Genomic DNA, 23,694 nt, shown 5'->3' on the forward strand with positions numbered 1-23,694 from the left:
CCCTCACTCTCTGCCCCCGGCCCCCAGGGCCGTTGCCGTGGGCAACAAGGCCCCCCCCGGCCCCGGCCGCCCGGGCCCGGGCGCCCTGCCAACCCGCCCGAACGCCGGGCCCCCGCGCCCGGGGCCGGAGGGCCAGGAGGGGGTACTGGTGCTGCGCCTGTTCAGCGCACGCCTGGCTTCGCAACGCTGCCCCCCGCCCGCCCCTCACTCTCTGCCCCCGGCCCCCAGGGCCGTTGCCGTGGGCAACAAGGCCCCCCCCGGCCCCGGCCGCCCGGGCCCGGGCGCCCTGCCAACCCGCCCGAACGCCGGGCCCCCGCGCCCGGGGCCGGAGGGCCAGGAGGGGGTACTGGTGCTGCGCCTGTTCAGCGCACGCCTGGCTTCGCAACGCTGCCCCCCGCCCGCCCCTCACTCTCTGCCCCCGGCCCCCAGGGCCGTTGCCGTGGGCAACAAGGCCCCCCCCGGCCCCGGCCGCCCGGGCCCGGGCGCCCTGCCAACCCGCCCGAACGCCGGGCCCCCGCGCCCGGGGCCGGAGGGCCAGGAGGGGGTACTGGTGCTGCGCCTGTTCAGCGCACGCCTGGCTTCGCAACGCTGCCCCCCGCCCGCCCCTCACTCTCTGCCCCCGGCCCCCAGGGCCGTTGCCGTGGGCAACAAGGCCCCCCCCGGCCCCGGCCGCCCGGGCCCGGGCGCCCTGCCAACCCGCCCGAACGCCGGGCCCCCGCGCCCGGGGCCGGAGGGCCAGGAGGGGGTACTGGTGCTGCGCCTGTTCAGCGCACGCCTGGCTTCGCAACGCTGCCCCCCGCCCGCCCCTCACTCTCTGCCCCCGGCCCCCAGGGCCGTTGCCGTGGGCAACAAGGCCCCCCCCGGCCCCGGCCGCCCGGGCCCGGGCGCCCTGCCAACCCGCCCGAACGCCGGGCCCCCGCGCCCGGGGCCGGAGGGCCAGGAGGGGGTACTGGTGCTGCGCCTGTTCAGCGCACGCCTGGCTTCGCAACGCTGCCCCCCGCCCGCCCCTCACTCTCTGCCCCCGGCCCCCAGGGCCGTTGCCGTGGGCAACAAGGCCCCCCCCGGCCCCGGCCGCCCGGGCCCGGGCGCCCTGCCAACCCGCCCGAACGCCGGGCCCCCGCGCCCGGGGCCGGAGGGCCAGGAGGGGGTACTGGTGCTGCGCCTGTTCAGCGCACGCCTGGCTTCGCAACGCTGCCCCCCGCCCGCCCCTCACTCTCTGCCCCCGGCCCCCAGGGCCGTTGCCGTGGGCAACAAGGCCCCCCCCGGCCCCGGCCGCCCGGGCCCGGGCGCCCTGCCAACCCGCCCGAACGCCGGGCCCCCGCGCCCGGGGCCGGAGGGCCAGGAGGGGGTACTGGTGCTGCGCCTGTTCAGCGCACGCCTGGCTTCGCAACGCTGCCCCCCGCCCGCCCCTCACTCTCTGCCCCCGGCCCCCAGGGCCGTTGCCGTGGGCAACAAGGCCCCCCCCGGCCCCGGCCGCCCGGGCCCGGGCGCCCTGCCAACCCGCCCGAACGCCGGGCCCCCGCGCCCGGGGCCGGAGGGCCAGGAGGGGGTACTGGTGCTGCGCCTGTTCAGCGCACGCCTGGCTTCGCAACGCTGCCCCCCGCCCGCCCCTCACTCTCTGCCCCCGGCCCCCAGGGCCGTTGCCGTGGGCAACAAGGCCCCCCCCGGCCCCGGCCGCCCGGGCCCGGGCGCCCTGCCAACCCGCCCGAACGCCGGGCCCCCGCGCCCGGGGCCGGAGGGCCAGGAGGGGGTACTGGTGCTGCGCCTGTTCAGCGCACGCCTGGCTTCGCAACGCTGCCCCCCGCCCGCCCCTCACTCTCTGCCCCCGGCCCCCAGGGCCGTTGCCGTGGGCAACAAGGCCCCCCCCGGCCCCGGCCGCCCGGGCCCGGGCGCCCTGCCAACCCGCCCGAACGCCGGGCCCCCGCGCCCGGGGCCGGAGGGCCAGGAGGGGGTACTGGTGCTGCGCCTGTTCAGCGCACGCCTGGCTTCGCAACGCTGCCCCCCGCCCGCCCCTCACTCTCTGCCCCCGGCCCCCAGGGCCGTTGCCGTGGGCAACAAGGCCCCCCCCGGCCCCGGCCGCCCGGGCCCGGGCGCCCTGCCAACCCGCCCGAACGCCGGGCCCCCGCGCCCGGGGCCGGAGGGCCAGGAGGGGGTACTGGTGCTGCGCCTGTTCAGCGCACGCCTGGCTTCGCAACGCTGCCCCCCGCCCGCCCCTCACTCTCTGCCCCCGGCCCCCAGGGCCGTTGCCGTGGGCAACAAGGCCCCCCCCGGCCCCGGCCGCCCGGGCCCGGGCGCCCTGCCAACCCGCCCGAACGCCGGGCCCCCGCGCCCGGGGCCGGAGGGCCAGGAGGGGGTACTGGTGCTGCGCCTGTTCAGCGCACGCCTGGCTTCGCAACGCTGCCCCCCGCCCGCCCCTCACTCTCTGCCCCCGGCCCCCAGGGCCGTTGCCGTGGGCAACAAGGCCCCCCCCGGCCCCGGCCGCCCGGGCCCGGGCGCCCTGCCAACCCGCCCGAACGCCGGGCCCCCGCGCCCGGGGCCGGAGGGCCAGGAGGGGGTACTGGTGCTGCGCCTGTTCAGCGCACGCCTGGCTTCGCAACGCTGCCCCCCGCCCGCCCCTCACTCTCTGCCCCCGGCCCCCAGGGCCGTTGCCGTGGGCAACAAGGCCCCCCCCGGCCCCGGCCGCCCGGGCCCGGGCGCCCTGCCAACCCGCCCGAACGCCGGGCCCCCGCGCCCGGGGCCGGAGGGCCAGGAGGGGGTACTGGTGCTGCGCCTGTTCAGCGCACGCCTGGCTTCGCAACGCTGCCCCCCGCCCGCCCCTCACTCTCTGCCCCCGGCCCCCAGGGCCGTTGCCGTGGGCAACAAGGCCCCCCCCGGCCCCGGCCGCCCGGGCCCGGGCGCCCTGCCAACCCGCCCGAACGCCGGGCCCCCGCGCCCGGGGCCGGAGGGCCAGGAGGGGGTACTGGTGCTGCGCCTGTTCAGCGCACGCCTGGCTTCGCAACGCTGCCCCCCGCCCGCCCCTCACTCTCTGCCCCCGGCCCCCAGGGCCGTTGCCGTGGGCAACAAGGCCCCCCCCGGCCCCGGCCGCCCGGGCCCGGGCGCCCTGCCAACCCGCCCGAACGCCGGGCCCCCGCGCCCGGGGCCGGAGGGCCAGGAGGGGGTACTGGTGCTGCGCCTGTTCAGCGCACGCCTGGCTTCGCAACGCTGCCCCCCGCCCGCCCCTCACTCTCTGCCCCCGGCCCCCAGGGCCGTTGCCGTGGGCAACAAGGCCCCCCCCGGCCCCGGCCGCCCGGGCCCGGGCGCCCTGCCAACCCGCCCGAACGCCGGGCCCCCGCGCCCGGGGCCGGAGGGCCAGGAGGGGGTACTGGTGCTGCGCCTGTTCAGCGCACGCCTGGCTTCGCAACGCTGCCCCCCGCCCGCCCCTCACTCTCTGCCCCCGGCCCCCAGGGCCGTTGCCGTGGGCAACAAGGCCCCCCCCGGCCCCGGCCGCCCGGGCCCGGGCGCCCTGCCAACCCGCCCGAACGCCGGGCCCCCGCGCCCGGGGCCGGAGGGCCAGGAGGGGGTACTGGTGCTGCGCCTGTTCAGCGCACGCCTGGCTTCGCAACGCTGCCCCCCGCCCGCCCCTCACTCTCTGCCCCCGGCCCCCAGGGCCGTTGCCGTGGGCAACAAGGCCCCCCCCGGCCCCGGCCGCCCGGGCCCGGGCGCCCTGCCAACCCGCCCGAACGCCGGGCCCCCGCGCCCGGGGCCGGAGGGCCAGGAGGGGGTACTGGTGCTGCGCCTGTTCAGCGCACGCCTGGCTTCGCAACGCTGCCCCCCGCCCGCCCCTCACTCTCTGCCCCCGGCCCCCAGGGCCGTTGCCGTGGGCAACAAGGCCCCCCCCGGCCCCGGCCGCCCGGGCCCGGGCGCCCTGCCAACCCGCCCGAACGCCGGGCCCCCGCGCCCGGGGCCGGAGGGCCAGGAGGGGGTACTGGTGCTGCGCCTGTTCAGCGCACGCCTGGCTTCGCAACGCTGCCCCCCGCCCGCCCCTCACTCTCTGCCCCCGGCCCCCAGGGCCGTTGCCGTGGGCAACAAGGCCCCCCCCGGCCCCGGCCGCCCGGGCCCGGGCGCCCTGCCAACCCGCCCGAACGCCGGGCCCCCGCGCCCGGGGCCGGAGGGCCAGGAGGGGGTACTGGTGCTGCGCCTGTTCAGCGCACGCCTGGCTTCGCAACGCTGCCCCCCGCCCGCCCCTCACTCTCTGCCCCCGGCCCCCAGGGCCGTTGCCGTGGGCAACAAGGCCCCCCCCGGCCCCGGCCGCCCGGGCCCGGGCGCCCTGCCAACCCGCCCGAACGCCGGGCCCCCGCGCCCGGGGCCGGAGGGCCAGGAGGGGGTACTGGTGCTGCGCCTGTTCAGCGCACGCCTGGCTTCGCAACGCTGCCCCCCGCCCGCCCCTCACTCTCTGCCCCCGGCCCCCAGGGCCGTTGCCGTGGGCAACAAGGCCCCCCCCGGCCCCGGCCGCCCGGGCCCGGGCGCCCTGCCAACCCGCCCGAACGCCGGGCCCCCGCGCCCGGGGCCGGAGGGCCAGGAGGGGGTACTGGTGCTGCGCCTGTTCAGCGCACGCCTGGCTTCGCAACGCTGCCCCCCGCCCGCCCCTCACTCTCTGCCCCCGGCCCCCAGGGCCGTTGCCGTGGGCAACAAGGCCCCCCCCGGCCCCGGCCGCCCGGGCCCGGGCGCCCTGCCAACCCGCCCGAACGCCGGGCCCCCGCGCCCGGGGCCGGAGGGCCAGGAGGGGGTACTGGTGCTGCGCCTGTTCAGCGCACGCCTGGCTTCGCAACGCTGCCCCCCGCCCGCCCCTCACTCTCTGCCCCCGGCCCCCAGGGCCGTTGCCGTGGGCAACAAGGCCCCCCCCGGCCCCGGCCGCCCGGGCCCGGGCGCCCTGCCAACCCGCCCGAACGCCGGGCCCCCGCGCCCGGGGCCGGAGGGCCAGGAGGGGGTACTGGTGCTGCGCCTGTTCAGCGCACGCCTGGCTTCGCAACGCTGCCCCCCGCCCGCCCCTCACTCTCTGCCCCCGGCCCCCAGGGCCGTTGCCGTGGGCAACAAGGCCCCCCCCGGCCCCGGCCGCCCGGGCCCGGGCGCCCTGCCAACCCGCCCGAACGCCGGGCCCCCGCGCCCGGGGCCGGAGGGCCAGGAGGGGGTACTGGTGCTGCGCCTGTTCAGCGCACGCCTGGCTTCGCAACGCTGCCCCCCGCCCGCCCCTCACTCTCTGCCCCCGGCCCCCAGGGCCGTTGCCGTGGGCAACAAGGCCCCCCCCGGCCCCGGCCGCCCGGGCCCGGGCGCCCTGCCAACCCGCCCGAACGCCGGGCCCCCGCGCCCGGGGCCGGAGGGCCAGGAGGGGGTACTGGTGCTGCGCCTGTTCAGCGCACGCCTGGCTTCGCAACGCTGCCCCCCGCCCGCCCCTCACTCTCTGCCCCCGGCCCCCAGGGCCGTTGCCGTGGGCAACAAGGCCCCCCCCGGCCCCGGCCGCCCGGGCCCGGGCGCCCTGCCAACCCGCCCGAACGCCGGGCCCCCGCGCCCGGGGCCGGAGGGCCAGGAGGGGGTACTGGTGCTGCGCCTGTTCAGCGCACGCCTGGCTTCGCAACGCTGCCCCCCGCCCGCCCCTCACTCTCTGCCCCCGGCCCCCAGGGCCGTTGCCGTGGGCAACAAGGCCCCCCCCGGCCCCGGCCGCCCGGGCCCGGGCGCCCTGCCAACCCGCCCGAACGCCGGGCCCCCGCGCCCGGGGCCGGAGGGCCAGGAGGGGGTACTGGTGCTGCGCCTGTTCAGCGCACGCCTGGCTTCGCAACGCTGCCCCCCGCCCGCCCCTCACTCTCTGCCCCCGGCCCCCAGGGCCGTTGCCGTGGGCAACAAGGCCCCCCCCGGCCCCGGCCGCCCGGGCCCGGGCGCCCTGCCAACCCGCCCGAACGCCGGGCCCCCGCGCCCGGGGCCGGAGGGCCAGGAGGGGGTACTGGTGCTGCGCCTGTTCAGCGCACGCCTGGCTTCGCAACGCTGCCCCCCGCCCGCCCCTCACTCTCTGCCCCCGGCCCCCAGGGCCGTTGCCGTGGGCAACAAGGCCCCCCCCGGCCCCGGCCGCCCGGGCCCGGGCGCCCTGCCAACCCGCCCGAACGCCGGGCCCCCGCGCCCGGGGCCGGAGGGCCAGGAGGGGGTACTGGTGCTGCGCCTGTTCAGCGCACGCCTGGCTTCGCAACGCTGCCCCCCGCCCGCCCCTCACTCTCTGCCCCCGGCCCCCAGGGCCGTTGCCGTGGGCAACAAGGCCCCCCCCGGCCCCGGCCGCCCGGGCCCGGGCGCCCTGCCAACCCGCCCGAACGCCGGGCCCCCGCGCCCGGGGCCGGAGGGCCAGGAGGGGGTACTGGTGCTGCGCCTGTTCAGCGCACGCCTGGCTTCGCAACGCTGCCCCCCGCCCGCCCCTCACTCTCTGCCCCCGGCCCCCAGGGCCGTTGCCGTGGGCAACAAGGCCCCCCCCGGCCCCGGCCGCCCGGGCCCGGGCGCCCTGCCAACCCGCCCGAACGCCGGGCCCCCGCGCCCGGGGCCGGAGGGCCAGGAGGGGGTACTGGTGCTGCGCCTGTTCAGCGCACGCCTGGCTTCGCAACGCTGCCCCCCGCCCGCCCCTCACTCTCTGCCCCCGGCCCCCAGGGCCGTTGCCGTGGGCAACAAGGCCCCCCCCGGCCCCGGCCGCCCGGGCCCGGGCGCCCTGCCAACCCGCCCGAACGCCGGGCCCCCGCGCCCGGGGCCGGAGGGCCAGGAGGGGGTACTGGTGCTGCGCCTGTTCAGCGCACGCCTGGCTTCGCAACGCTGCCCCCCGCCCGCCCCTCACTCTCTGCCCCCGGCCCCCAGGGCCGTTGCCGTGGGCAACAAGGCCCCCCCCGGCCCCGGCCGCCCGGGCCCGGGCGCCCTGCCAACCCGCCCGAACGCCGGGCCCCCGCGCCCGGGGCCGGAGGGCCAGGAGGGGGTACTGGTGCTGCGCCTGTTCAGCGCACGCCTGGCTTCGCAACGCTGCCCCCCGCCCGCCCCTCACTCTCTGCCCCCGGCCCCCAGGGCCGTTGCCGTGGGCAACAAGGCCCCCCCCGGCCCCGGCCGCCCGGGCCCGGGCGCCCTGCCAACCCGCCCGAACGCCGGGCCCCCGCGCCCGGGGCCGGAGGGCCAGGAGGGGGTACTGGTGCTGCGCCTGTTCAGCGCACGCCTGGCTTCGCAACGCTGCCCCCCGCCCGCCCCTCACTCTCTGCCCCCGGCCCCCAGGGCCGTTGCCGTGGGCAACAAGGCCCCCCCCGGCCCCGGCCGCCCGGGCCCGGGCGCCCTGCCAACCCGCCCGAACGCCGGGCCCCCGCGCCCGGGGCCGGAGGGCCAGGAGGGGGTACTGGTGCTGCGCCTGTTCAGCGCACGCCTGGCTTCGCAACGCTGCCCCCCGCCCGCCCCTCACTCTCTGCCCCCGGCCCCCAGGGCCGTTGCCGTGGGCAACAAGGCCCCCCCCGGCCCCGGCCGCCCGGGCCCGGGCGCCCTGCCAACCCGCCCGAACGCCGGGCCCCCGCGCCCGGGGCCGGAGGGCCAGGAGGGGGTACTGGTGCTGCGCCTGTTCAGCGCACGCCTGGCTTCGCAACGCTGCCCCCCGCCCGCCCCTCACTCTCTGCCCCCGGCCCCCAGGGCCGTTGCCGTGGGCAACAAGGCCCCCCCCGGCCCCGGCCGCCCGGGCCCGGGCGCCCTGCCAACCCGCCCGAACGCCGGGCCCCCGCGCCCGGGGCCGGAGGGCCAGGAGGGGGTACTGGTGCTGCGCCTGTTCAGCGCACGCCTGGCTTCGCAACGCTGCCCCCCGCCCGCCCCTCACTCTCTGCCCCCGGCCCCCAGGGCCGTTGCCGTGGGCAACAAGGCCCCCCCCGGCCCCGGCCGCCCGGGCCCGGGCGCCCTGCCAACCCGCCCGAACGCCGGGCCCCCGCGCCCGGGGCCGGAGGGCCAGGAGGGGGTACTGGTGCTGCGCCTGTTCAGCGCACGCCTGGCTTCGCAACGCTGCCCCCCGCCCGCCCCTCACTCTCTGCCCCCGGCCCCCAGGGCCGTTGCCGTGGGCAACAAGGCCCCCCCCCGGCCCCGGCCGCCCGGGCCCGGGCGCCCTGCCAACCCGCCCGAACGCCGGGCCCCCGCGCCCGGGGCCGGAGGGCCAGGAGGGGGTACTGGTGCTGCGCCTGTTCAGCGCACGCCTGGCTTCGCAACGCTGCCCCCCGCCCGCCCCTCACTCTCTGCCCCCGGCCCCCAGGGCCGTTGCCGTGGGCAACAAGGCCCCCCCCGGCCCCGGCCGCCCGGGCCCGGGCGCCCTGCCAACCCGCCCGAACGCCGGGCCCCCGCGCCCGGGGCCGGAGGGCCAGGAGGGGGTACTGGTGCTGCGCCTGTTCAGCGCACGCCTGGCTTCGCAACGCTGCCCCCCGCCCGCCCCTCACTCTCTGCCCCCGGCCCCCAGGGCCGTTGCCGTGGGCAACAAGGCCCCCCCCGGCCCCGGCCGCCCGGGCCCGGGCGCGCTGCCAACCCGCCCGAACGCCGGGCCCCCGCGCCCGGGGCCGGAGGGCCAGGAGGGGGTACTGGTGCTGCGCCTGTTCAGCGCACCCCTGGCTTCGCAACGCTGCCCCCCGCCCGCCCCTCACTCTCTGCCCCCGGCCCCCAGGGCCGTTGCCGTGGGCAACAAGGCCCCCCCCGGCCCCGGCCGCCCGGGCCCGGGCGCCCTGCCAACCCGCCCGAACGCCGGGCCCCCGCGCCCGGGGCCGGAGGGCCAGGAGGGGGTACTGGTGCTGCGCCTGTTCAGCGCACGCCTGGCTTCGCAACGCTGCCCCCCGCCCGCCCCTCACTCTCTGCCCCCGGCCCCCAGGGCCGTTGCCGTGGGCAACAAGGCCCCCCCCGGCCCCGGCCGCCCGGGCCCGGGCGCCCTGCCAACCCGCCCGAACGCCGGGCCCCCGCGCCCGGGGCCGGAGGGCCAGGAGGGGGTACTGGTGCTGCGCCTGTTCAGCGCACGCCTGGCTTCGCAACGCTGCCCCCCGCCCGCCCCTCACTCTCTGCCCCCGGCCCCCAGGGCCGTTGCCGTGGGCAACAAGGCCCCCCCCGGCCCCGGCCGCCCGGGCCCGGGCGCCCTGCCAACCCGCCCGAACGCCGGGCCCCCGCGCCCGGGGCCGGAGGGCCAGGAGGGGGTACTGGTGCTGCGCCTGTTCAGCGCACGCCTGGCTTCGCAACGCTGCCCCCCGCCCGCCCCTCACTCTCTGCCCCCGGCCCCCAGGGCCGTTGCCGTGGGCAACAAGGCCCCCCCCGGCCCCGGCCGCCCGGGCCCGGGCGCCCTGCCAACCCGCCCGAACGCCGGGCCCCCGCGCCCGGGGCCGGAGGGCCAGGAGGGGGTACTGGTGCTGCGCCTGTTCAGCGCACGCCTGGCTTCGCAACGCTGCCCCCCGCCCGCCCCTCACTCTCTGCCCCCGGCCCCCAGGGCCGTTGCCGTGGGCAACAAGGCCCCCCCCGGCCCCGGCCGCCCGGGCCCGGGCGCCCTGCCAACCCGCCCGAACGCCGGGCCCCCGCGCCCGGGGCCGGAGGGCCAGGAGGGGGTACTGGTGCTGCGCCTGTTCAGCGCACGCCTGGCTTCGCAACGCTGCCCCCCGCCCGCCCCTCACTCTCTGCCCCCGGCCCCCAGGGCCGTTGCCGTGGGCAACAAGGCCCCCCCCGGCCCCGGCCGCCCGGGCCCGGGCGCCCTGCCAACCCGCCCGAACGCCGGGCCCCCGCGCCCGGGGCCGGAGGGCCAGGAGGGGGTACTGGTGCTGCGCCTGTTCAGCGCACGCCTGGCTTCGCAACGCTGCCCCCCGCCCGCCCCTCACTCTCTGCCCCCGGCCCCCAGGGCCGTTGCCGTGGGCAACAAGGCCCCCCCCGGCCCCGGCCGCCCGGGCCCGGGCGCCCTGCCAACCCGCCCGAACGCCGGGCCCCCGCGCCCGGGGCCGGAGGGCCAGGAGGGGGTACTGGTGCTGCGCCTGTTCAGCGCACGCCTGGCTTCGCAACGCTGCCCCCCGCCCGCCCCTCACTCTCTGCCCCCGGCCCCCAGGGCCGTTGCCGTGGGCAACAAGGCCCCCCCCGGCCCCGGCCGCCCGGGCCCGGGCGCCCTGCCAACCCGCCCGAACGCCGGGCCCCCGCGCCCGGGGCCGGAGGGCCAGGAGGGGGTACTGGTGCTGCGCCTGTTCAGCGCACGCCTGGCTTCGCAACGCTGCCCCCCGCCCGCCCCTCACTCTCTGCCCCCGGCCCCCAGGGCCGTTGCCGTGGGCAACAAGGCCCCCCCCGGCCCCGGCCGCCCGGGCCCGGGCGCCCTGCCAACCCGCCCGAACGCCGGGCCCCCGCGCCCGGGGCCGGAGGGCCAGGAGGGGGTACTGGTGCTGCGCCTGTTCAGCGCACGCCTGGCTTCGCAACGCTGCCCCCCGCCCGCCCCTCACTCTCTGCCCCCGGCCCCCAGGGCCGTTGCCGTGGGCAACAAGGCCCCCCCCGGCCCCGGCCGCCCGGGCCCGGGCGCCCTGCCAACCCGCCCGAACGCCGGGCCCCCGCGCCCGGGGCCGGAGGGCCAGGAGGGGGTACTGGTGCTGCGCCTGTTCAGCGCACGCCTGGCTTCGCAACGCTGCCCCCCGCCCGCCCCTCACTCTCTGCCCCCGGCCCCCAGGGCCGTTGCCGTGGGCAACAAGGCCCCCCCCGGCCCCGGCCGCCCGGGCCCGGGCGCCCTGCCAACCCGCCCGAACGCCGGGCCCCCGCGCCCGGGGCCGGAGGGCCAGGAGGGGGTACTGGTGCTGCGCCTGTTCAGCGCACGCCTGGCTTCGCAACGCTGCCCCCCGCCCGCCCCTCACTCTCTGCCCCCGGCCCCCAGGGCCGTTGCCGTGGGCAACAAGGCCCCCCCCGGCCCCGGCCGCCCGGGCCCGGGCGCCCTGCCAACCCGCCCGAACGCCGGGCCCCCGCGCCCGGGGCCGGAGGGCCAGGAGGGGGTACTGGTGCTGCGCCTGTTCAGCGCACGCCTGGCTTCGCAACGCTGCCCCCCGCCCGCCCCTCACTCTCTGCCCCCGGCCCCCAGGGCCGTTGCCGTGGGCAACAAGGCCCCCCCCGGCCCCGGCCGCCCGGGCCCGGGCGCCCTGCCAACCCGCCCGAACGCCGGGCCCCCGCGCCCGGGGCCGGAGGGCCAGGAGGGGGTACTGGTGCTGCGCCTGTTCAGCGCACGCCTGGCTTCGCAACGCTGCCCCCCGCCCGCCCCTCACTCTCTGCCCCCGGCCCCCAGGGCCGTTGCCGTGGGCAACAAGGCCCCCCCCGGCCCCGGCCGCCCGGGCCCGGGCGCCCTGCCAACCCGCCCGAACGCCGGGCCCCCGCGCCCGGGGCCGGAGGGCCAGGAGGGGGTACTGGTGCTGCGCCTGTTCAGCGCACGCCTGGCTTCGCAACGCTGCCCCCCGCCCGCCCCTCACTCTCTGCCCCCGGCCCCCAGGGCCGTTGCCGTGGGCAACAAGGCCCCCCCCGGCCCCGGCCGCCCGGGCCCGGGCGCCCTGCCAACCCGCCCGAACGCCGGGCCCCCGCGCCCGGGGCCGGAGGGCCAGGAGGGGGTACTGGTGCTGCGCCTGTTCAGCGCACGCCTGGCTTCGCAACGCTGCCCCCCGCCCGCCCCTCACTCTCTGCCCCCGGCCCCCAGGGCCGTTGCCGTGGGCAACAAGGCCCCCCCCGGCCCCGGCCGCCCGGGCCCGGGCGCCCTGCCAACCCGCCCGAACGCCGGGCCCCCGCGCCCGGGGCCGGAGGGCCAGGAGGGGGTACTGGTGCTGCGCCTGTTCAGCGCACGCCTGGCTTCGCAACGCTGCCCCCCGCCCGCCCCTCACTCTCTGCCCCCGGCCCCCAGGGCCGTTGCCGTGGGCAACAAGGCCCCCCCCGGCCCCGGCCGCCCGGGCCCGGGCGCCCTGCCAACCCGCCCGAACGCCGGGCCCCCGCGCCCGGGGCCGGAGGGCCAGGAGGGGGTACTGGTGCTGCGCCTGTTCAGCGCACGCCTGGCTTCGCAACGCTGCCCCCCGCCCGCCCCTCACTCTCTGCCCCCGGCCCCCAGGGCCGTTGCCGTGGGCAACAAGGCCCCCCCCGGCCCCGGCCGCCCGGGCCCGGGCGCCCTGCCAACCCGCCCGAACGCCGGGCCCCCGCGCCCGGGGCCGGAGGGCCAGGAGGGGGTACTGGTGCTGCGCCTGTTCAGCGCACGCCTGGCTTCGCAACGCTGCCCCCCGCCCGCCCCTCACTCTCTGCCCCCGGCCCCCAGGGCCGTTGCCGTGGGCAACAAGGCCCCCCCCGGCCCCGGCCGCCCGGGCCCGGGCGCCCTGCCAACCCGCCCGAACGCCGGGCCCCCGCGCCCGGGGCCGGAGGGCCAGGAGGGGGTACTGGTGCTGCGCCTGTTCAGCGCACGCCTGGCTTCGCAACGCTGCCCCCCGCCCGCCCCTCACTCTCTGCCCCCGGCCCCCAGGGCCGTTGCCGTGGGCAACAAGGCCCCCCCCGGCCCCGGCCGCCCGGGCCCGGGCGCCCTGCCAACCCGCCCGAACGCCGGGCCCCCGCGCCCGGGGCCGGAGGGCCAGGAGGGGGTACTGGTGCTGCGCCTGTTCAGCGCACGCCTGGCTTCGCAACGCTGCCCCCCGCCCGCCCCTCACTCTCTGCCCCCGGCCCCCAGGGCCGTTGCCGTGGGCAACAAGGCCCCCCCCGGCCCCGGCCGCCCGGGCCCGGGCGCCCTGCCAACCCGCCCGAACGCCGGGCCCCCGCGCCCGGGGCCGGAGGGCCAGGAGGGGGTACTGGTGCTGCGCCTGTTCAGCGCACGCCTGGCTTCGCAACGCTGCCCCCCGCCCGCCCCTCACTCTCTGCCCCCGGCCCCCAGGGCCGTTGCCGTGGGCAACAAGGCCCCCCCCGGCCCCGGCCGCCCGGGCCCGGGCGCCCTGCCAACCCGCCCGAACGCCGGGCCCCCGCGCCCGGGGCCGGAGGGCCAGGAGGGGGTACTGGTGCTGCGCCTGTTCAGCGCACGCCTGGCTTCGCAACGCTGCCCCCCGCCCGCCCCTCACTCTCTGCCCCCGGCCCCCAGGGCCGTTGCCGTGGGCAACAAGGCCCCCCCCGGCCCCGGCCGCCCGGGCCCGGGCGCCCTGCCAACCCGCCCGAACGCCGGGCCCCCGCGCCCGGGGCCGGAGGGCCAGGAGGGGGTACTGGTGCTGCGCCTGTTCAGCGCACGCCTGGCTTCGCAACGCTGCCCCCCGCCCGCCCCTCACTCTCTGCCCCCGGCCCCCAGGGCCGTTGCCGTGGGCAACAAGGCCCCCCCCGGCCCCGGCCGCCCGGGCCCGGGCGCCCTGCCAACCCGCCCGAACGCCGGGCCCCCGCGCCCGGGGCCGGAGGGCCAGGAGGGGGTACTGGTGCTGCGCCTGTTCAGCGCACGCCTGGCTTCGCAACGCTGCCCCCCGCCCGCCCCTCACTCTCTGCCCCCGGCCCCCAGGGCCGTTGCCGTGGGCAACAAGGCCCCCCCCGGCCCCGGCCGCCCGGGCCCGGGCGCCCTGCCAACCCGCCCGAACGCCGGGCCCCCGCGCCCGGGGCCGGAGGGCCAGGAGGGGGTACTGGTGCTGCGCCTGTTCAGCGCACGCCTGGCTTCGCAACGCTGCCCCCCGCCCGCCCCTCACTCTCTGCCCCCGGCCCCCAGGGCCGTTGCCGTGGGCAACAAGGCCCCCCCCGGCCCCGGCCGCCCGGGCCCGGGCGCCCTGCCAACCCGCCCGAACGCCGGGCCCCCGCGCCCGGGGCCGGAGGGCCAGGAGGGGGTACTGGTGCTGCGCCTGTTCAGCGCACGCCTGGCTTCGCAACGCTGCCCCCCGCCCGCCCCTCACTCTCTGCCCCCGGCCCCCAGGGCCGTTGCCGTGGGCAACAAGGCCCCCCCCGGCCCCGGCCGCCCGGGCCCGGGCGCCCTGCCAACCCGCCCGAACGCCGGGCCCCCGCGCCCGGGGCCGGAGGGCCAGGAGGGGGTACTGGTGCTGCGCCTGTTCAGCGCACGCCTGGCTTCGCAACGCTGCCCCCCGCCCGCCCCTCACTCTCTGCCCCCGGCCCCCAGGGCCGTTGCCGTGGGCAACAAGGCCCCCCCCGGCCCCGGCCGCCCGGGCCCGGGCGCCCTGCCAACCCGCCCGAACGCCGGGCCCCCGCGCCCGGGGCCGGAGGGCCAGGAGGGGGTACTGGTGCTGCGCCTGTTCAGCGCACGCCTGGCTTCGCAACGCTGCCCCCCGCCCGCCCCTCACTCTCTGCCCCCGGCCCCCAGGGCCGTTGCCGTGGGCAACAAGGCCCCCCCCGGCCCCGGCCGCCCGGGCCCGGGCGCCCTGCCAACCCGCCCGAACGCCGGGCCCCCGCGCCCGGGGCCGGAGGGCCAGGAGGGGGTACTGGTGCTGCGCCTGTTCAGCGCACGCCTGGCTTCGCAACGCTGCCCCCCGCCCGCCCCTCACTCTCTGCCCCCGGCCCCCAGGGCCGTTGCCGTGGGCAACAAGGCCCCCCCCGGCCCCGGCCGCCCGGGCCCGGGCGCCCTGCCAACCCGCCCGAACGCCGGGCCCCCGCGCCCGGGGCCGGAGGGCCAGGAGGGGGTACTGGTGCTGCGCCTGTTCAGCGCACGCCTGGCTTCGCAACGCTGCCCCCCGCCCGCCCCTCACTCTCTGCCCCCGGCCCCCAGGGCCGTTGCCGTGGGCAACAAGGCCCCCCCCGGCCCCGGCCGCCCGGGCCCGGGCGCCCTGCCAACCCGCCCGAACGCCGGGCCCCCGCGCCCGGGGCCGGAGGGCCAGGAGGGGGTACTGGTGCTGCGCCTGTTCAGCGCACGCCTGGCTTCGCAACGCTGCCCCCCGCCCGCCCCTCACTCTCTGCCCCCGGCCCCCAGGGCCGTTGCCGTGGGCAACAAGGCCCCCCCCCGGCCCCGGCCGCCCGGGCCCGGGCGCCCTGCCAACCCGCCCGAACGCCGGGCCCCCGCGCCCGGGGCCGGAGGGCCAGGAGGGGGTACTGGTGCTGCGCCTGTTCAGCGCACGCCTGGCTTCGCAACGCTGCCCCCCGCCCGCCCCTCACTCTCTGCCCCCGGCCCCCAGGGCCGTTGCCGTGGGCAACAAGGCCCCCCCCGGCCCCGGCCGCCCGGGCCCGGGCGCCCTGCCAACCCGCCCGAACGCCGGGCCCCCGCGCCCGGGGCCGGAGGGCCAGGAGGGGGTACTGGTGCTGCGCCTGTTCAGCGCACGCCTGGCTTCGCAACGCTGCCCCCCGCCCGCCCCTCACTCTCTGCCCCCGGCCCCCAGGGCCGTTGCCGTGGGCAACAAGGCCCCCCCCGGCCCCGGCCGCCCGGGCCCGGGCGCCCTGCCAACCCGCCCGAACGCCGGGCCCCCGCGCCCGGGGCCGGAGGGCCAGGAGGGGGTACTGGTGCTGCGCCTGTTCAGCGCACGCCTGGCTTCGCAACGCTGCCCCCCGCCCGCCCCTCACTCTCTGCCCCCGGCCCCCAGGGCCGTTGCCGTGGGCAACAAGGCCCCCCCCGGCCCCGGCCGCCCGGGCCCGGGCGCCCTGCCAACCCGCCCGAACGCCGGGCCCCCGCGCCCGGGGCCGGAGGGCCAGGAGGGGGTACTGGTGCTGCGCCTGTTCAGCGCACGCCTGGCTTCGCAACGCTGCCCCCCGCCCGCCCCTCACTCTCTGCCCCCGGCCCCCAGGGCCGTTGCCGTGGGCAACAAGGCCCCCCCCGGCCCCGGCCGCCCGGGCCCGGGCGCCCTGCCAACCCGCCCGAACGCCGGGCCCCCGCGCCCGGGGCCGGAGGGCCAGGAGGGGGTACTGGTGCTGCGCCTGTTCAGCGCACGCCTGGCTTCGCAACGCTGCCCCCCGCCCGCCCCTCACTCTCTGCCCCCGGCCCCCAGGGCCGTTGCCGTGGGCAACAAGGCCCCCCCCGGCCCCGGCCGCCCGGGCCCGGGCGCCCTGCCAACCCGCCCGAACGCCGGGCCCCCGCGCCCGGGGCCGGAGGGCCAGGAGGGGGTACTGGTGCTGCGCCTGTTCAGCGCACGCCTGGCTTCGCAACGCTGCCCCCCGCCCGCCCCTCACTCTCTGCCCCCGGCCCCCAGGGCCGTTGCCGTGGGCAACAAGGCCCCCCCCGGCCCCGGCCGCCCGGGCCCGGGCGCCCTGCCAACCCGCCCGAACGCCGGGCCCCCGCGCCCGGGGCCGGAGGGCCAGGAGGGGGTACTGGTGCTGCGCCTGTTCAGCGCACGCCTGGCTTCGCAACGCTGCCCCCCGCCCGCCCCTCACTCTCTGCCCCCGGCCCCCAGGGCCGTTGCCGTGGGCAACAAGGCCCCCCCCGGCCCCGGCCGCCCGGGCCCGGGCGCCCTGCCAACCCGCCCGAACGCCGGGCCCCCGCGCCCGGGGCCGGAGGGCCAGGAGGGGGTACTGGTGCTGCGCCTGTTCAGCGCACGCCTGGCTTCGCAACGCTGCCCCCCGCCCGCCCCTCACTCTCTGCCCCCGGCCCCCAGGGCCGTTGCCGTGGGCAACAAGGCCCCCCCCGGCCCCGGCCGCCCGGGCCCGGGCGCCCTGCCAACCCGCCCGAACGCCGGGCCCCCGCGCCCGGGGCCGGAGGGCCAGGAGGGGGTACTGGTGCTGCGCCTGTTCAGCGCACGCCTGGCTTCGCAACGCTGCCCCCCGCCCGCCCCTCACTCTCTGCCCCCGGCCCCCAGGGCCGTTGCCGTGGGCAACAAGGCCCCCCCCGGCCCCGGCCGCCCGGGCCCGGGCGCCCTGCCAACCCGCCCGAACGCCGGGCCCCCGCGCCCGGGGCCGGAGGGCCAGGAGGGGGTACTGGTGCTGCGCCTGTTCAGCGCACGCCTGGCTTCGCAACGCTGCCCCCCGCCCGCCCCTCACTCTCTGCCCCCGGCCCCCAGGGCCGTTGCCGTGGGCAACAAGGCCCCCCCCGGCCCCGGCCGCCCGGGCCCGGGCGCCCTGCCAACCCGCCCGAACGCCGGGCCCCCGCGCCCGGGGCCGGAGGGCCAGGAGGGGGTACTGGTGCTGCGCCTGTTCAGCGCACGCCTGGCTTCGCAACGCTGCCCCCCGCCCGCCCCTCACTCTCTGCCCCCGGCCCCCAGGGCCGTTGCCGTGGGCAACAAGGCCCCCCCCGGCCCCGGCCGCCCGGGCCCGGGCGCCCTGCCAACCCGCCCGAACGCCGGGCCCCCGCGCCCGGGGCCGGAGGGCCAGGAGGGGGTACTGGTGCTGCGCCTGTTCAGCGCACGCCTGGCTTCGCAACGCTGCCCCCCGCCCGCCCCTCACTCTCTGCCCCCGGCCCCCAGGGCCGTTGCCGTGGGCAACAAGGCCCCCCCCCGGCCCCGGCCGCCCGGGCCCGGGCGCCCTGCCAACCCGCCCGAACGCCGGGCCCCCGCGCCCGGGGCCGGAGGGCCAGGAGGGGGTACTGGTGCTGCGCCTGTTCAGCGCACGCCTGGCTTCGCAACGCTGCCCCCCGCCCGCCCCTCACTCTCTGCCCCCGGCCCCCAGGGCCGTTGCCGTGGGCAACAAGGCCCCCCCCGGCCCCGGCCGCCCGGGCCCGGGTGCCCTGCCAACCCGCCCGAACGCCGGGCCCCCGCGCCCGGGGCCGGAGGGCCAGGAGGGGGTACTGGTGCTGCGCCTGTTCAGCGCACGCCTGGCTTCGCAACGCTGCCCCCCGCCCGCCCCTCACTCTCTGCCCCCGGCCCCCAGGGCCGTTGCCGTGGGCAACAAGGCCCCCCCCGGCCCCGGCCGCCCGGGCCCGGGCGCCCTGCCAACCCGCCCGAACGCCGGGCCCCCGCGCCCGGGGCCGGAGGGCCAGGAGGGGGTACTGGTGCTGCGCCTGTTCAGCGCACGCCTGGCTTCGCAACGCTGCCCCCCGCCCGCCCCTCACTCTCTGCCCCCGGCCCCCAGGGCCGTTGCCGTGGGCAACAAGGCCCCCCCCGGCCCCGGCCGCCCGGGCCCGGGCGCCCTGCCAACCCGCCCGAACGCCGGGCCCCCGCGCCCGGGGCCGGAGGGCCAGGAGGGGGTACTGGTGCTGCGCCTGTTCAGCGCACGCCTGGCTTCGCAACGCTGCCCCCCGCCCGCCCCTCACTCTCTGCCCCCGGCCCCCAGGGCCGTTGCCGTGGGCAACAAGGCCCCCCCCGGCCCCGGCCGCCCGGGCCCGGGCGCCCTGCCAACCCGCCCGAACGCCGGGCCCCCGCGCCCGGGGCCGGAGGGCCAGGAGGGGGTACTGGTGCTGCGCCTGTTCAGCGCACGCCTGGCTTCGCAACGCTGCCCCCCGCCCGCCCCTCACTCTCTGCCCCCGGCCCCCAGGGCCGTTGCCGTGGGCAACAAGGCCCCCCCCGGCCCCGGCCGCCCGGGCCCGGGCGCCCTGCCAACCCGCCCGAACGCCGGGCCCCCGCGCCCGGGGCCGGAGGGCCAGGAGGGGGTACTGGTGCTGCGCCTGTTCAGCGCACGCCTGGCTTCGCAACGCTGCCCCCCGCCCGCCCCTCACTCTCTGCCCCCGGCCCCCAGGGCCGTTGCCGTGGGCAACAAGGCCCCCCCCGGCCCCGGCCGCCCGGGCCCGGGCGCCCTGCCAACCCGCCCGAACGCCGGGCCCCCGCGCCCGGGGCCGGAGGGCCAGGAGGGGGTACTGGTGCTGCGCCTGTTCAGCGCACGCCTGGCTTCGCAACGCTGCCCCCCGCCCGCCCCTCACTCTCTGCCCCCGGCCCCCAGGGCCGTTGCCGTGGGCAACAAGGCCCCCCCCGGCCCCGGCCGCCCGGGCCCGGGCGCCCTGCCAACCCGCCCGAACGCCGGGCCCCCGCGCCCGGGGCCGGAGGGCCAGGAGGGGGTACTGGTGCTGCGCCTGTTCAGCGCACGCCTGGCTTCGCAACGCTGCCCCCCGCCCGCCCCTCACTCTCTGCCCCCGGCCCCCAGGGCCGTTGCCGTGGGCAACAAGGCCCCCCCCGGCCCCGGCCGCCCGGGCCCGGGCGCCCTGCCAACCCGCCCGAACGCCGGGCCCCCGCGCCCGGGGCCGGAGGGCCAGGAGGGGGTACTGGTGCTGCGCCTGTTCAGCGCACGCCTGGCTTCGCAACGCTGCCCCCCGCCCGCCCCTCACTCTCTGCCCCCGGCCCCCAGGGCCGTTGCCGTGGGCAACAAGGCCCCCCCCGGCCCCGGCCGCCCGGGCCCGGGCGCCCTGCCAACCCGCCCGAACGCCGGGCCCCCGCGCCCGGGGCCGGAGGGCCAGGAGGGGGTACTGGTGCTGCGCCTGTTCAGCGCACGCCTGGCTTCGCAACGCTGCCCCCCGCCCGCCCCTCACTCTCTGCCCCCGGCCCCCAGGGCCGTTGCCGTGGGCAACAAGGCCCCCCCCGGCCCCGGCCGCCCGGGCCCGGGCGCCCTGCCAACCCGCCCGAACGCCGGGCCCCCGCGCCCGGGGCCGGAGGGCCAGGAGGGGGTACTGGTGCTGCGCCTGTTCAGCGCACGCCTGGCTTCGCAACGCTGCCCCCCGCCCGCCCCTCACTCTCTGCCCCCGGCCCCCAGGGCCGTTGCCGTGGGCAACAAGGCCCCCCCCGGCCCCGGCCGCCCGGGCCCGGGCGCCCTGCCAACCCGCCCGAACGCCGGGCCCCCGCGCCCGGGGCCGGAGGGCCAGGAGGGGGTACTGGTGCTGCGCCTGTTCAGCGCACGCCTGGCTTCGCAACGCTGCCCCCCGCCCGCCCCTCACTCTCTGCCCCCGGCCCCCAGGGCCGTTGCCGTGGGCAACAAGGCCCCCCCCGGCCCCGGCCGCCCGGGCCCGGGCGCCCTGCCAACCCGCCCGAACGCCGGGCCCCCGCGCCCGGGGCCGGAGGGCCAGGAGGGGGTACTGGTGCTGCGCCTGTTCAGCGCACGCCTGGCTTCGCAACGCTGCCCCCCGCCCGCCCCTCACTCTCTGCCCCCGGCCCCCAGGGCCGTTGCCGTGGGCAACAAGGCCCCCCCCGGCCCCGGCCGCCCGGGCCCGGGCGCCCTGCCAACCCGCCCGAACGCCGGGCCCCCGCGCCCGGGGCCGGAGGGCCAGGAGGGGGTACTGGTGCTGCGCCTGTTCAGCGCACGCCTGGCTTCGCAACGCTGCCCCCCGCCCGCCCCTCACTCTCTGCCCCCGGCCCCCAGGGCCGTTGCCGTGGGCAACAAGGCCCCCCCCGGCCCCGGCCGCCCGGGCCCGGGCGCCCTGCCAACCCGCCCGAACGCCGGGCCCCCGCGCCCGGGGCCGGAGGGCCAGGAGGGGGTACTGGTGCTGCGCCTGTTCAGCGCACGCCTGGCTTCGCAACGCTGCCCCCCGCCCGCCCCTCACTCTCTGCCCCCGGCCCCCAGGGCCGTTGCCGTGGGCAACAAGGCCCCCCCCGGCCCCGGCCGCCCGGGCCCGGGCGCCCTGCCAACCCGCCCGAACGCCGGGCCCCCGCGCCCGGGGCCGGAGGGCCAGGAGGGGGTACTGGTGCTGCGCCTGTTCAGCGCACGCCTGGCTTCGCAACGCTGCCCCCCGCCCGCCCCTCACTCTCTGCCCCCGGCCCCCAGGGCCGTTGCCGTGGGCAACAAGGCCCCCCCCGGCCCCGGCCGCCCGGGCCCGGGCGCCCTGCCAACCCGCCCGAACGCCGGGCCCCCGCGCCCGGGGCCGGAGGGCCAGGAGGGGGTACTGGTGCTGCGCCTGTTCAGCGCACGCCTGGCTTCGCAACGCTGCCCCCCGCCCGCCCCTCACTCTCTGCCCCCGGCCCCCAGGGCCGTTGCCGTGGGCAACAAGGCCCCCCCCGGCCCCGGCCGCCCGGGCCCGGGCGCCCTGCCAACCCGCCCGAACGCCGGGCCCCCGCGCCCGGGGCCGGAGGGCCAGGAGGGGGTACTGGTGCTGCGCCTGTTCAGCGCACGCCTGGCTTCGCAACGCTGCCCCCCGCCCGCCCCTCACTCTCTGCCCCCGGCCCCCAGGGCCGTTGCCGTGGGCAACAAGGCCCCCCCCGGCCCCGGCCGCCCGGGCCCGGGCGCCCTGCCAACCCGCCCGAACGCCGGGCCCCCGCGCCCGGGGCCGGAGGGCCAGGAGGGGGTACTGGTGCTGCGCCTGTTCAGCGCACGCCTGGCTTCGCAACGCTGCCCCCCGCCCGCCCCTCACTCTCTGCCCCCGGCCCCCAGGGCCGTTGCCGTGGGCAACAAGGCCCCCCCCGGCCCCGGCCGCCCGGGCCCGGGCGCCCTGCCAACCCGCCCGAACGCCGGGCCCCCGCGCCCGGGGCCGGAGGGCCAGGAGGGGGTACTGGTGCTGCGCCTGTTCAGCGCACGCCTGGCTTCGCAACGCTGCCCCCCGCCCGCCCCTCACTCTCTGCCCCCGGCCCCCAGGGCCGTTGCCGTGGGCAACAAGGCCCCCCCCGGCCCCGGCCGCCCGGGCCCGGGCGCCCTGCCAACCCGCCCGAACGCCGGGCCCCCGCGCCCGGGGCCGGAGGGCCAGGAGGGGGTACTGGTGCTGCGCCTGTTCAGCGCACGCCTGGCTTCGCAACGCTGCCCCCCGCCCGCCCCTCACTCTCTGCCCCCGGCCCCCAGGGCCGTTGCCGTGGGCAACAAGGCCCCCCCCGGCCCCGGCCGCCCAGGGCCCGGGCGCCCTGCCAACCCGCCCGAACGCCGGGCCCCCGCGCCCGGGGCCGGAGGGCCAGGAGGGGGTACTGGTGCTGCGCCTGTTCAGCGCACGCCTGGCTTCGCAACGCTGCCCCCCGCCCGCCCCTCACTCTCTGCCCCCGGCCCCCAGGGCCGTTGCCGTGGGCAACAAGGCCCCCCCCCGGCCCCGGCCGCCCGGGCCCGGGCGCCCTGCCAACCCGCCCGAACGCCGGGCCCCCGCGCCCGGGGCCGGAGGGCCAGGAGGGGGTACTGGTGCTGCGCCTGTTCAGCGCACGCCTGGCTTCGCAACGCTGCCCCCCGCCCGCCCCTCACTCTCTGCCCCCGGCCCCCAGGGCCGTTGCCGGGGGCAACAAGGCCCCCCCCGGCCCCGGCCGCCCGGGCCCGGGCGCCCTGCCAACCCGCCCGAACGCCGGGCCCCCGCGCCCGGGGCCGGAGGGCCAGGAGGGGGTACTGGTGCTGCGCCTGTTCAGCGCACGCCTGGCTTCGCAACGCTGCCCCCCGCCCGCCCCTCACTCTCTGCCCCCGGCCCCCAGGGCCGTTGCCGTGGGCAACAAGGCCGGCCCCGGCCACCCGGGCCCGGGCGCCGTGCCAACCCACCCGAACGCCGGGCCCCCGCGCACAGAGGGCCAGGAGGGGGTACTGGTGCTGCGCCTGTTCAGCGCACGCCTGGCTTCGCAACGCTGCCCCCCGCCCGCCCCTCACTCTCTGCCCCCGGCCCCCAGGGCCGTTGCCGTGGGCAACAAGGCCCCCCCCGGCCCCGGCCGCCCCACCGAGCTCTCCATTAGGCTCACTTACCAGGGATGGGCAAACGAGTGGGTGACAGTCAGCAAAGAGGCCCCGCATAGCCAGGATGCCCATGGGAATCCTATTGGATGATGAGGATGAGGAGCAGGGAGGATGAGGAGTAGGGAGGATGAGGAGCAGGGAGGATGAGGAGCAGGGAGGATGAGGAGCAGGGAGGATGAGGAGCAGGGAGGATGAGGAGCAGGGAGGATGAGGAGCAGGGAGGATGAGGAGCAGGGAGGATGAGGAGCAGGGAGGATGAGGAGCAGCAATCCGGTCCCCTTTCCTACTTGAGGCTCATTCCCCCTTTGCCTTGTAGGGAGCTGGAGCTGCGCTTCTCCATCTCCGAGGTGCCAGCGGTGGTGGTGCTGAAGCCAAACGGGGAGGTGATCGTCTGGAATGCCGTAGAGGAGATCCGGAGCATGGGCCCTGCTTGCTTCCAGAGCTGGCAGGAGGCTGCCGAGCTGGTGGACAGGAATTTCCTCCTGGCAGAGGATTGGGATAAGCGGAGCAGGAGAAGCATCACGGACCCCATTCGCCACCTCAAGTACAAGCTGGACAAGAAGATGGAGGCAAAGAACAAGGAAAGGGAAGAGGAAGGCGAAGACTTGGAATAGGGGCTCCGAGAAGTGGCTGTGTGGGCTGATGCCCCTATCCAGCATCTCTAGGACAGCAACATCTGCATCCTCCTAGGACCTGGGGCAGTGAAAAGCTCACCCCAAGATCTTTGTCATTTATCTGCCAAAAACAAAAAGGGAGAAGAAAAATAACTGCAAAAGACCAGAATTTGGGGAATAACTCACTAAACAATTCAAAAAATGGGAATTCACAGAGCTATGGAACGGGGGGGGGGAGGGGTGGGGTGGAAGGACCTTCAAGCTCCTCCAGCTCCAACCCCTGCACCTTCCACTGGAGCAGCTTGCTCCAACCTGGCTTTGAGCACTGCCAGGGATGCGGCATCCAAACCTTCTCCATCCAACCCATCCCAGTGTCCCCAGGGAAGAGCAGGTTGAAGAGCAGGTTAAAGCCATTCCCATTTTCCTGCCTCTCCATCCCTCATCCCAAGCCCCTCTCCAGGTCTCCTGCATCCCCTTTAGGCACTGGACCTGCTCTAAGCTCTCCCCTTCAGGAGCCTTCTCCTCTGCAGGCTGGACCAGCCCAGCTCTCTCAGCCTGGCTGCAGAGCAGGGATGCTGAAGGCAGGCAGAGGCCACGCAGGGCTGGCTGGTTCCACTTGTTTTCTCCCTTCATCCTCCCTTTGTTCACCCAGCAAGTCCTACAGGGAAGAAATCCCCTCATCCAA

General features: G+C 80.2%; 1 protein-coding gene across 1 annotated transcript in view; it reads left to right on the plus strand.

Annotated features, from left to right (window-relative positions):
* The window catches only part of LOC117437103 (nucleoredoxin-like protein 1), a 45,345-nt gene extending 22,128 nt beyond the window's left edge, over nucleotides 1-23,217 (plus strand). The window contains exon 2 of the mRNA XM_034070315.1: nucleotides 22,688-23,217. Coding sequence (XP_033926206.1) covers nucleotides 22,688-23,009 — 322 coding nt within the window. The 3' untranslated portion in view covers nucleotides 23,010-23,217. The remainder of the gene's footprint in view (nucleotides 1-22,687) is intronic.
* Nucleotides 23,218-23,694: the final 477 nt, after the last annotated feature.

This window comes from Melopsittacus undulatus, chromosome 17 (genome assembly GCF_012275295.1).
Source record: "Melopsittacus undulatus isolate bMelUnd1 chromosome 17, bMelUnd1.mat.Z, whole genome shotgun sequence".
Taxonomy (NCBI): Eukaryota; Metazoa; Chordata; class Aves; order Psittaciformes; family Psittaculidae; genus Melopsittacus; species Melopsittacus undulatus.